Source organism: Manis javanica, chromosome 1 (assembly GCF_040802235.1).
Source record: "Manis javanica isolate MJ-LG chromosome 1, MJ_LKY, whole genome shotgun sequence".
NCBI classification, from domain to species: domain Eukaryota; kingdom Metazoa; phylum Chordata; class Mammalia; order Pholidota; family Manidae; genus Manis; species Manis javanica.
In genome coordinates, this window is record NC_133156.1 from 26,596,711 (window position 1) to 26,610,409 (window position 13,699).

The 13,699-nt window shown below is 36.2% G+C and overlaps 1 protein-coding gene across 5 annotated transcripts in view; it reads right to left on the bottom strand.

The window, feature by feature from the left end:
* The window catches only part of G3BP1 (G3BP stress granule assembly factor 1), a 43,901-nt gene that overhangs the window by 16,330 nt on the left and 13,872 nt on the right, over window positions 1–13,699 (bottom strand). For 4 of the 5 annotated variants that reach the window (XM_073230390.1, XM_073230392.1, XM_073230386.1 and 1 more), the window contains 5 exons: window positions 10,745–10,857; window positions 8,595–8,676; window positions 7,746–7,919; window positions 5,493–5,583; window positions 4,518–4,611 (listed from right to left, as the gene is read on the bottom strand). In XM_073230390.1, coding sequence (XP_073086491.1) covers window positions 4,518–4,611; window positions 5,493–5,583; window positions 7,746–7,919; window positions 8,595–8,676; window positions 10,745–10,839 — 536 coding nt within the window. In that variant the 5' untranslated portion in view covers window positions 10,840–10,857. Of the gene's footprint in view, window positions 1–4,517; window positions 4,612–5,492; window positions 5,584–7,745; window positions 7,920–8,594; window positions 8,677–10,744; window positions 10,858–12,135; window positions 12,228–13,699 lie in introns of all 5 variants that reach the window. The other variant, XM_073230388.1, reaches the window with a different exon arrangement.

Genomic DNA, 13,699 nt, shown 5'->3' on the forward strand with positions numbered 1-13,699 from the left:
TTAGTCCCGCTGATGAGGCCACGCTAGAGGAAGGGGCAGCGTGCCATAATAATTCTGACTGGCCATCAAAAAGCCCTGCTATTGTTCATGCGGCCCCGCCCATCCCTGCCACTACGTCCCGCCCTCCAACTATAAGCCCACCTGTAAGCCTGCCTCCCTTCCTCCCACCACCACCTTATCATTTCCCTGTCCTTGACCAAGTGTTCCCTGCCTCATCAACTCTCTCCCGCGAGCGTCTGCATATGACAAATGACCTCTCAGTCCTCAGGCACATGGTCAAAAACAGAAAAGAGCAAATTCAACTCCTGCAGGCCGTCCGTGATTTAGATCAAGAGCTCTCCAAATTGACTCACATAACTTACATCCCAAAACCTCCTCAGCAGCCCCAGGGAAGCCAAACAAGCTTGTGACTCAGATCAGGGCTCTAGTAGCGAAAAGTCACACAGTCCCTGGATTTATCAGACAGGCAGGGGCCTCTTGAGGAATGACAATAGCTCAGGCAGAAAAAACTAGGAAAACTAACTGAGAGCAATTCGATCCCTAAACTCTAAAAAGAAGTATCTTACCTTCTGCACACAAACCTGGCCCCAGTACAAACTCTGATTAGAGAGGCTTGGCCCCTGAAAGAAGTATGCAATATAATGTTATGCAGCTAAATATATTTTGCCACAAGGGAAGAGGATAGTCAAGAGTTCCATGAACTGCTACAATGTAGAGCTAGTTTTCTGAATTGTTTTAGTGAACATCTATTCTATTTATTAAGTTCATCACTGTCTTTGAGAATTGAGAAGTCTTAAACTAAACTCCCTGAGATAGAAGAAATTTATCTTCTGCAATACAGCCTGGCTTTAAATGACTGGAGCTAGAATTGTACTTGCATTTCATTTCCAGCCCCCTAGACACACATAGTCCCTATCAGTTCAGAGCCTCCATCGGCCCTGTTAGTCTGGGGCTGTCTAAACCTTAACCCAGTTATGTAAACTGCTTGCCTTTAGAGTGTATTCTTGAAAACTGAAGTACTTTTCATCAAATAAACTAAGAAGAAAGAAGACCATTGAGTATTAGAAACTCAAATCTTTATGTCAGTTTGTCTGTGTATATGTATTTGTATGAAGAGTGTTACTAACTGTAGTCATTATGTCTCGGTCTGTATGTTTGTGTGACTAAGTGTGTAAAAAAATATATATATTTTCCACCTCCGGAGGGTATTAATAAAATTGATTTAAAAACATGCGCTTGTGAAAATTGGGCATTCTAAAACTTCCAGAAAATCTAATTAAAAAATATTATGCATTAATGCTAATTTAAGCTTAACTGAAATGGACATGTCTTTATAGTTATTAGCTGCCAAAGTTTACTTAAAGTCATTTAAGTTGATGTTACCTGTTAAATATTCCAAGAAAATACTTAAAGAAAAGCTTGACTTTGATGTGTGGTGAAAGTTTTATAAGTAATTTAGCATAGTTGCTAAAAATAAGTAAACAAGTGTAGCAAATAAACCTTTTAATAATAATACTGTATTAATCTATAACAATGTATATATCTGCAAACAGCCTGAGAATTTTTGTGGTAACCAAAATTCTTAAAGTTTGCCAAGTTATTTAAGAAAATAAGATCTTAATATTAAAAAGACTAAGCTAAGTGTTGTTAACAACTATGTAACCTTCTGCATTCGCTTTTAAACTTTCTTATTATCATTCCAGTTAAATAATAAGTGTTATTTAATAACTATAATTCTATTTAGGCAAGTGCCTTAAAAACTTTTGACAGCTTCCCATAACCAAAATTTAAAAAGGTATTTTTACCTCTCGATTAACTCTGATATTTTCCAGAGGGCCCCTGGAACATATCAGTAGAATTTCTTCTCTTCATCAAGAAAATATTTGACTAATTTGGCTTATTTACCTGATATATATTTACCTGGAAAGCACTGTCAAAAGGAATAATACTAAACTTTATTATTGAATCTTTCATGTTACATAAACATCACTCTTACCCCTAAAGTGCTCGCTCCTGATGCCCAATTAAATCTAACTGTTAGTATTACTATAATTACTGATTGTGTATGTATTAATTGTACTCATGTGCCCTCTTATTATAATTCTTCAATCAATGTAAAATGGTCTTCTAGATATAGACTTCCAAATAGTTGGGTATTTTTGCGTAATAACAAAAGATATCAAGCCCTTTCTCCACACTATCGAGGTGTTTGTGATGTGGAATGCATTCTTCCTGCTCTAATAGACCACCTGGATATAAGCACAAGAGACTTCTCTGAGTTCTGCCATCTGACTGTGATGAAAACTTGAAACTTTGAGATCCTGTCGCTGTTGCAGTTGCAGCTGCATTCCTCCTGCCAGTTCCTGGACTTGTCATTAGAATGCAGAAAGAGATATCTAAGCTGGCCTGTGCATATAGCAAAACAACAAACTTGACTGCTTCTGTATTATCTGAACTCAACCAAAAGCTGAGAGAATTGCGAGCTGCAGTGCTTCAGAATCGTGCTGCTCTGGACTGTCTGATGTTAAAAGAGCATGTAAGATGTGATCAGTTTCCAAGAATGTGCTGTTTCAATTTCTCAAACTACTCAAAATCAATTAGATGATATCCCTCATATTGTCAATAAGTTTTTACAAATGCCTAAGCTATCTAACTAGTTTTTTAATTTCATTAGATATAACGAGTAATTGTAAGTCTGCCTTTGTTATGTATCTATATTCCTATTGTTAATGTGTATATGCAATTTAACTAGCAGTTTTTTAAAACCTATATATATATTCAAGTTATGTCTGTCTTTCGACATGTTCAGAGAACCCCTGAATAGTGTCTGGCACGCTGTAATACCTCTCTTAACCCTAAGCATTTTATGTCTTCTATTGCTGTTACTAGGGCCTTGTGTCCTTCGCAGCATGTGGAAACTCATCCAACAAGCCTTAAGAGACCTGCATTATTTGAAATTGCAGGCAGCCCCCCCACTTGTAAATCATAAGATCTAAAGTCAAGTATGGTAGCCAGTGACGGGTAAGATATGGTTGAATGGTAAATACCAACCTAAGACAGGGAGTGGTCGACAGAGGACTATACCCCCATGACGGGTAATTAAGAGGTTGTACCTGCAGAAATACAGGACAGACATAAGACCTCTGATAAAAATAACAGGGGCCGATCTAATACTGGGGCAAGCTCCTATTTATGTAGGCCGATCCAGTATTAGGGCAAGCTCCCCTGAAGATATCAGGCCGACTCCAAAAAGAGGCAAGCTCCTGAAAAACAGAGGCCAGGTACAAAACCTCTAAACCTAAGACAGGCACCGTCTACCCAGTAGATAAAAAGCTCCAAGTTCCTGTCCCAATCCCTCCTAAAAAGAATAGAAAAGGAGGAGATGCCGGAGACCAAAAGGGCCCACACCCACAAGATGGCGGATTTCCTGCTTCTTTTCCGGGTTTGCTATTCCCGCCAGTGCCCTCCGAGACCCAATCACCTTTGTACACACTCCTGCTAGCACCACCTGGTGTCCAATCATCTTCCGACCCTCCCCTTCCTTGCTGATCGGTATAAATTAAGCCTGCTGCAAATAAACTGCGCCAGCTTGATCAGAAAAAAAAAAAAAAAAAAAAAAAATAGAACTACCAAAGGATCCAGCAATTCCACTTGTAGGTATGTATTTGAAAAAAATGAAAACACTAACTCAAAAATACATATGCACCCCTATGTTCACCTCAGCATTATTTAAAAGCCAAGATAACTGAAGAAACTTAAATGACCATTAATAGATGAATGGATAAAGACGTAGTATATATACACAATGGAATATTGCTAGGCAATTAAAAAGTGAAATCTTGATTTAAGACATGGATGGACCTAGAAGGTATTACACTTAGTGAAATTAAGCCAGAGAAAGATAAATATTTTATGATTTCACTTGTATAAAAAATAAACCAACAAAACAGAAACAGACTCATAGATACAGAGAATAAACTGATCAATGCAAGTGGGAGGAAGGGTGAGGGAATGGGAAAAAACAGGTAAAGGGTATTAAAAGATACAATCACCCAGTTATGAAATAAGATATGGGGATGTAATGTAAAGCATAGGGAATATAGTCAAAACTTCTGCAACAACTCTGTATGGTGACTGATAACTATATTTCATAATGCATAAAAATACTGAGTAGCACTATGTTGTACACCTGACACTAATGCAGTGTTGTTTATCAGTTATTCTTCCATTTAAATTTACTAATTTCAAAATTTCAAAATGAAATCCCGAATCTATTTTTTACCCATTGCAACGAAAACACTGAACCAAACAGCAACTGATGGATACTACTTCAGTAGTCCTTACAATGCAATCTATATTTAAAGAGTTATGTACTTGTTAGCTCCCACACCAAAAACAAGACCTTTCCTTTAGAAAATGACCTTTATTTTGAGGTAACGTATGCCTGCCTTCCAACAAAGGAAAAACCTGAACTCAAATTCACATGCAGTTCTGCAGATGAGCAAAGTTTTCCTTACCTGACAGTCTGATCATAGAAGGTTCCAGAATCATCAGGTACAACCTCAGGTGTCTGCTGTCTTTCTTCAGGTTCCTCTACTTCTTCCTCAGATTCTAAATGAAAAAAGAAATTTAAATTTGTGGTTACTTAATTCAAATATACTCACTTTCAAACATCATGATCAGAAAGGCAATAAAGAAAAGCATACATATATAAAAGTAAAGACAACAGAGCAGTTTGGTAGAATCATGGCATAGCTCTAAGGACAGAAGTAAGGCTACTATAGTTAAAGAAATGGAATCTTAGATCATATTATCCATAATTCCACACAGACTCCTCAGTGCCCTACTCTATTAAATGGAAACAAGGCTGCCTGAAGTACTTACCTATAAAGTTGTTGTATTGTTACACAATAAATATAAAGTACGTAGACTTAGCCATATAAAACACTAAAATACCAATTACTGTTAGTGTTTGGAGACAATTCTTCATGGGTCTCTTGTGTTTCTGCACATCTTAAATTGAGGCAACGGCTACCCTTTATTTCAGATTATCTTTTAGTAACATTTATACAGCAAACAGTCCTGGGAAATAAAGTCTCCCTCCAGAGCAAAGGACAGGTGTGTTTACTACACATCATCAAAGGTTTGTTTCCTAAAACTTATGGCTCCACTCTTGTAATGCACCTCACTGCACTTCAGGTACCATCTGGACTTCTTCATGGTGTCCTGTGGAAACTGGCAAAAATGCTACCATTGTTGTTATGAGTAATAACCCATGTGCTTATGACTACGCATTCTGTATTCTACCAATATCCATTAGTAGCCTAAACTGTTACTACAGCAGCTCTGGATATTAAACCCTTTGTATGTCTTGACAATTAGAGAAGTTGTTATTAAAGAATAGAGTATAATGAAAACATTCAAGAAACGAACCCATTATTTTCTTCAGGTCAATCTGATGCCATCAAAAAAGGTTTAGCCACATAACTTACCCTCCTGAGGCTCAGTAACAAAGCCACCAAAGACTTCATCTTGGTATCTGAAGATATCATTGTGAACATAGAACTTATTCGCAACAGAGCCCTACAATGCCAACAGAAAGTGTTCATTTACCCAGTAGACTTTTTAAAAGCCAAATAAATCACCCTAACACCAGTGGTTCTCAACTGAGGGTAATACTCTCTTCTCAATCCTAAGGAGACACAGCAATGACTGGACACATTTCAGTTTTCATGTCGGGGAATACAGCTGGCAACTACTGAGCAGAGAGTACAGGGATGCTTTCAGCCTGTAATGCACAGGACGCCCCAACAAGAAATTACTCAGTCTAAAATGTTAATAGCACCAATGCTGAAAAATCCTGCTCTATAGTATGGCTACACCCAAATATATTGCTTGCTTAAATTATCACCAGATGGATTTCCAAAATTGGTAAAGCTCTATATAAGTAAAATGCCAGAGACCACACCTCAAATCATTTCCTGAACAGTAAGTAATTATTACCAATGGCAGCAGACATTTAAAATCACCTAAATCTGCATCCAAGAGTATCAATACAAGCACTCAAGCCAAAAAAATTTGCCTATACTAGGTATAAGACACAACTGAATATAAATCCAACCATGTCATTTCCTAGTTATTCAATTTCTAGAGATTCTTCCTCACCAGTAAAGAGTGTATTAAATGAGACACCTTATTAAGGTAATTTTAGATTCTTCCTTTAAAGGAAAATGGAACTGTAAGTAAACTTGTAATTGATTGGTAATCACATCCCACATGATTCTTTGCATATTTAGAAGTCCACCAATAGTTTTACACTGTCGATAATCTAAGCTTTACTCTAAAAACAGTGACTAAAATGGCTTCATGTAGTTTTTCAAATAATCAAGTTATTATTCAATAGGAAAATGAAAGGGGCTTTAGATTCACTACCCTAAACAAAATATTATCTCGAGTATTGCTAGAGAAAATCTTTAAGTCCATACTGAGTCACTTCCATATACTATGCAGATTGGCTTCCTGATTGTTCAATGTGGACCATCAGAAAGACAATACAAATTCAATTAATTATTCAACACAAACCTATGGTCCTTTGATAAGCATTAAAAAAGAACCAAGGCTCCTGAACATTTGAGGCTGGGGCTGAAATCAGGGACCGTGCAAGATGAGCCTGAGATAACTGTGCCACAAAGTTACAAAGTGCTAAACAAAGAAAGAAAACAGAAGCCAGATTGAAGGGTTCCAAACTTACCAGACCTGGGACATTCTAGACATCCATGTAAAATTTATTTAATGGATTTAACCCATTAACAAAGACTCTATCCATGATAACAGATAGGAGACAAAGTTCTTTACAGTAGGCCAACTATTAATAACAGAATTAGATAATCGCCATCTAACCATCAGAGTAGAAGGTGATTCTGACAAGAATCATCAGTGAATGTTAAAACTAGTGCACTAGTTTGATGAAGAACAGGGTATTTACACAGTCTCAAAGAATCACCCCCAGTTTAGTTCTGAGAAAAGTAAAAGTACTAAATTTAGAACTGCAAAAGCTGGTGACCATTACCTTAGTTAGGTGATTATGGTTAACATCACTAACAGGACTAGTACCGGGTGCCTCCCTAATATGAAGCACTTTTATGTATATAGCCTAAATCTAATCACAAGGAAACAGACAATTCAAAACTGAGATGTTCAACAAAGTAATTTGATAGTGCTATTTAAAAATGTCAATGCCATGAAAAACAAAAGATTAGGAATTATTGCAGATGAAAGGAGACTGAAAAGACACAACAGCTATACTCAATGTGTAATTCTGGATTGATTCTTGGACCAGGAAAATAAAATTTACTATAAAGGACAATATTAGTACAATTACCAAAATTGGACTGTAGATTACAAAATTATGGAGTGGTGACTGATAATTGTATTACATCGATACTTCTTATATTTGGTAACTGCACTATTGTTTTGGAATAGAATTCCTGATTCTTAGGAAATGCTCATTTAAGTATTTGAGTATAACTAGGCATGATGTCTCCAACTTATTTCCAAATTGTTTAGAATTAAGAATGACAGGTAAACAAAGAATTATAAACATATGGACAAGTGTTAACAGTGGCTCTAGGTAAGGAGTATGTGGGAATTACTGTATTATTATTCCAAATTTTCTGTAAGTTTGTATTTTCAAAATAAACAGTTTTTAAAGATACCCACAACCCTTCATTGTTTCTTTTTCATACCTCAGGAGCAAGGACAAATGTCTGCATGAATCTCCTCAAAGCCTGGTTGTTATTAGAGAGCAGCCCCATCACCTGGACCACCACACCATCATTCAGAGTGGCATGAGCATCAACATGGCGAATCTTAGTGTGACAATTGGTGAAGTTCTGTGACATCACTTTCCTATGAATTTCCTAAGGAATCAAAACAAGAGTTAATGCCTTAAAATTCATAATCTCCAACAACAAAAAAAACTTTCCCACACAATACAGGTAAAGAGAAATTTGCATGTTTAAATTACAAACTACATAGACCCTACTCCAATTTGGCTTAGTATAATATACTCCCAGAGACTACCTTGAGCCTTGTAAAATAACCGTCCTGAATTAACATACCTAAGGGAAATGTAACAAATGATCCCCATGCTAAAACCAATTACCTCATAACACACACACACACACAAAACCTATCATACAAAATGAGCAAATGTGACATAATCTTTTTGATGTTTGTCATATTAATCAAATAGTTACTGAGTACCTGTATTTCTAAAAAGAGGTTGAGAAATTTGATCTTTAAATATCAACTGATCTATTAAGCCATGTATCCATCTCAAAAATTTTCTTTTTATTCAAGTATCATACAATCTTATATTGGTTTCAAATGTACAACACAGTGGTGGTTTAACAGGTACCCGTATTATTAAACCCTCATTCCCTCTTATGAGGTTACTATCTATCAACATAGAAAGATCTGACAGAATCACAGACTATATTCTCCATGTTGTACTACTGTCCCCATGACCAACTTATATTATGGGTTATTTTCTAACTGCCTAACAGCCTACATAAAAAGCTTGATATTCTTACTTTCTGTCCATATACTGCGTCTGCTGGCTTTCCATTTGAATCCAGTCCCCCATGGACGTATGAAGAGTTCTTTCCATAAAATCTGTAAAATGAGAAGAAAATTCACTTGTCATTTTCACCTATCGTAAGACCAGGTATTTATTATTCATGTTTGGTACCTATCTGCCTCACTGGCAGATTCTTGGAGGCAGCAATGTGTTTTCTTCTTCATCTTTGTATGCAATCATAGCTCGATCCTTTACATGTCAGCCAACTTTACTGGATGAGAATAGATTTGGTCAGTGAGAATGGAACACTTATTTCACAAGTTACAAGTTTCAGGGTACGATGATCACAGCAGGAAGGATCTGGTACTTCATGCAGGAAGGCCACTTAATCCAGAAGTTCCTGTTTCTGAAGTAAGTCAAGAAAACAGGCAATTTTGATATAGATGAAAACATCTATACTTTCCATAGACTTAAAGAGTCTCTTGAATCCTTTTATGTCTGAGAATGCATTGTCAGGAGTTCCCACTAAAAACCCAGTAACTCACACAGGTAGGTTTTATAAATTTTTTCAAATTTTTGCTGATGCATTAAGTGCCTCAGAGTTATCCCATTTAATTCCCCAGAACTTACCCTCTATCACTTTGTGTTCATTACAACAAATAACTGATCAAACAGGCATGCGTGCGCACACGCACAGGCACACACACACACTCTGCCCCGTCCCCCACAATCCAGGGATAACGACTACTAGGATTTCTTGATAACTGCACTCCAGATACACAGTTCTTCACAAATGAGTTCACCCATATTCATTTACAATCCCAGTTTCACCTCCCCCACCCAAAAGGGGGCACATATGGGCCTGTAAGAATCCGAAGTCCACATTTCAACTTTTAAAGTTACTAAAAGGCTGCACTTCATCCAGTAATCAATTCCCTGCTGGCTAATCCACTTTTAATTATATCTAAGATGGTATACCTCAGAGACGATATGAAAAAAAAAGACAAGGTGTATGAATTAATAAATGGCAATGTTGACAAGAAACATTAATGAATTTAGTTTCTTTCAACTTCTGCTCCTTTTCAAATTCCAAATTTATCTAACTTCTAAATGCACAGTATAAAATCTTGACATCAAACACAACAAAAAGGAAAAAACAAACTGGAGACTTGGTCCATCACTTAGTAGTCATGTGAATACCAGCAAATTTTCAGCCCCTTAGCATTTTACCTGCAAAATGTTAACTCTCCTACAAAGCCTTACTGAAAGGATTTTGTGAATATCAAGAGTAAAAAGGTGAAAATGTTTTGGAAACTGTAAAGCTTTAAAAAAACACGAGATATTTTCCACTTTCAGAACAAGGGCTCAAAATGAATTTATATATTTTCTTTTGCACCAAATAACCACATGACAATATGTAAGCTGGTTAAAATATAAAGAAAAAAAATTGCTGTAGTCCAGCAAATACACATTTAGAATTTCTAGGACATTATCCTAACAAGTCCACATAAATAGTGGTAAGTTTCCTATAATGTAGCATTTCTGCTTGTAAGAGGAAATAACAGAAGCAACCTATATATTTCATCATTGGGAGATTAAAGAAAGGTATGCTACATCTCCATAAATTAAACACTTTGTAGACACTAAAATTAAAGTGATATATGTGGCTACCCTTATAAAGATGCACCCAGATTATTAAGTGTAAAAGTTAAATGACAGTATATTATAAATGTTTGCATATACACAAAAAAATTGTTAGTGTGGTTTTACTAGACACTTCCATGTTTACTTCATAATCTATTTTAATTTACAAGTATATATTATTGCCACTAAAAAGATATTCAATTTTTTAAAGGCACATCAACACCAAAGTATGTTACTACAGAACAGTCAATACATTCTTACTAAATAATCTAATGATGCATACAGAAACAAATAATTTGATTATACCTTTACATTTTCAGGTATTATTTTTCTGATAATGTGTAAATTTAAGTAGCTTATTCTAATTTTTAAATAACATTTCTATATTCTACTTAAAAATATTACATAATTTTAATCAGCCATCACTTATTGGTACTTACGGTGTATGATAGGTGAATCAAGGGTAAGCACCCACATACTGAAATACTTCTGATAATGCAAGGGAAAAAAATGTTTCACCTGTGTAGCATGTCTGGGGCCTGGTTCAGCAGTGTGTAATACTGTCTCACAAATTCCCGCCCGACCAGCAGGGGACTAGGCTTCTCCATAACCATTGCTTTGGTCGATTCAACCTGGGAAAAAATGTCAAATATAGTCAACCTAAAAGATCAAGTATTAAGGGGAGAAAGTGGAAAGGGAGAAGACTTAAATCGTTTAGCTAAAACCAACTAAAACCAACTCAAAGACAGGATCACTTGAACAATTCTTGGTTTTATAAAGAAATAAACATTGCAGATGTAAAGGGAACCATACAGACTAGGTGCGATTTTATCCATTCAAAATTTACTGCACCAGATTGAGTTACTAGAGAAAAAAAAATCACTGTAAGGAATTAATTTGTCTTTATTCCCAATATTCAGGTTTCTTAAAAAACTGAATAGAAGAATCTCAAAGATATGTATTTTCAACATGCATCCTTCCTAAGTTATTAAACCCACTGAGGAGTGTTCCAATTGCAAGATGAAAAACATTATGTATGACAATATTAGATTCAAGGGTAATAAATGAAAACAAATACAGCTTTCACATGCAGGCAGATACTATTATGTTTAGTCAAAGCAAATCAATTTTTAGTACCCTTGAAAGAAACCACAAAAACTACAAATTCTAAATATGCCTACTTTATGATGGGATCAAATGATCCAAAAATAAAATGAGCAAAAGTTAACAAAGAATGTTTTATTCAACAGAATCCCAATCACCTCAAAATTATCATTTAAAAGTCATAAATGATGATTTAAAGTCAATACCTTTGAATGCTAAGAAAGGCACGTGGTACACAGTACATTTTCAATCATCAGTTATTATCGGATAAAAATTTTTAAAAAAAGTATCTGGCATGAGATAATCCAATTTTCACATAGAAAACAAAATCATCAAACTTAAAACATAAAGGAAGCCAACAGACAAATTGAAAGATGCTCCACATAGCTAATCATCAGAGAAATGCAAATTAAAACGAGATACCACCTTACACCAGTACGGATCACCACCATCCAAAAGACAAACAACAACAAATGTTGGCGAGGTGGAGAAAGGGGAACCCTCCTACACTGCTGGTGGGAATGTAAATTAGTTCAAGTATTGTGGAAAGCAGTGTGGAGGTTCCTCATACAAAAAACTAAAAACAGAAATACCATTTTACCCAGGAATTCCACTCCTAGGAATTTACCCTAAGAATGCAGCAGCCCAGTTTGAAAAAGACATATGCACCCCTATGTTTACCACAGCACTATTTCCAATAGTCAAGACACGGAAGCAACCTAAGTGTCCATCAGTAGCTGAATGGATAAAGATGTGGTACATATACACAATGGGATATTATTCAGCTATAAGAAAACAAATCCTACCATTTGCAACAACATGGATGGAGCTAGACGGTATTATGCTCAGTGAAATAAGCCAGGCGGAAAAAGACAATGTATCAAATGATTTCACTCACCTGTGGAGTATAAGAACAAAGAAAAAAACTGAAGGAACAAAACGGCAGCGGACTCACAGAACCCAAGAATGGACTAACAGTTAGCAAAGGGAAAGGGACTGGGATGATTGATGGGGAGGGAGGGATAAGGGGAATAAGGGGCATTACAATTAGCAGACATAATTTACAGTGGGAAGGGGGGCAGGCAGAGAGCTATACAACACAGAGAAGACAAGTAGTGATTCTATAGCATCTTACTATGCTGATGGACAGTGACTGTAATGGGGTATGTGGTGGGGACTTGGTGACAGGGAGTCTAGTAAACATAATGTTCCTCATGTAAATGTAGATTAATGATGCCAATAAAAAATAAAAATTAAATAAACATAAAGGGAAACATATATATATATATATATATACACACAGATATACTGAGCATAAAAGACAAAGACAAATTTTATTTCAGGTTTCTTAAAGAATGGGCAGTATAGCAGGTCAATTCTTGACCAACCAATTTGTGGAGATATGTTTATCCTCATCTAGTACATTTCTGCATTACTCTTGAGTATTTGTCCCATTTACTACTTGTTTCACCAAAAAAAAATCTAAGAAATTATTTCAAGCCCTGTTCATTTTCCCCAAATTATTACCACCAAGTATATATTGAATGGCTCCTGGTCATCTTTACCCTTCTTTTGAGACTCCTAGATAATTCAAATTAAAAGACTAAAAAAAGCTCATTATTGGCTTGATTACACCACTATCATGAGTATTTTATTTCAGGTCATCACTACAAAACCAAGAAAGTTAAACTTCCATTCGCTGAATTGGTCTTCATCTTGTTTGTAGATTTTTCTTAACTGTTACTGCCGGGAGCCATGCTACTCAAGCTGTGTAGCAAAGCTCAGGCTGGAGGAAGACCCCCACAAAGCAGGGGCCTTCGCAGCTGGCTCCCCCTATCACCCACCTTGATTTTGTTATTTTCCATTATACTATTGGCCTTGCTTTTATTTGCATTGTTGCCAAGGGCTAAGCTAACCTTTGATAGGCAGTACAGAGGAGATGAGAACATAAATTTCCCAGAAGCTTTACAAGACAGTGCTCCTGAAGAATGGAACACACAGAGGCCAGATGGCGATCTTGGCATAGAATACTGAAACCTACAGTTAGTCAAACACTGACTACCCCATCTCCACGTAAGTGGGAATGCCCCCCCTTTGTTTTTCAATACTAGTGAAGTTAGTGATGAAGAGTTTTATAGGAAAATTAGAGAAATAGTTATAGGGAAATACTGAATGGAATAACCCTGTCTGACAATCAATCTTCTCATGTTTTCTTCCCTCTGCTACTTCTATAGTTTTTCTTCTTCCTTCCTAATTACAGCCCTTTATTAGAATTTGTACCTCATACGTGAAATTACCAAGTACCATAATTCTTCCAAGTGATAATAATACCTCAAGACAAGTGCTGGGCGTAGAAGTCATGGGGCATAA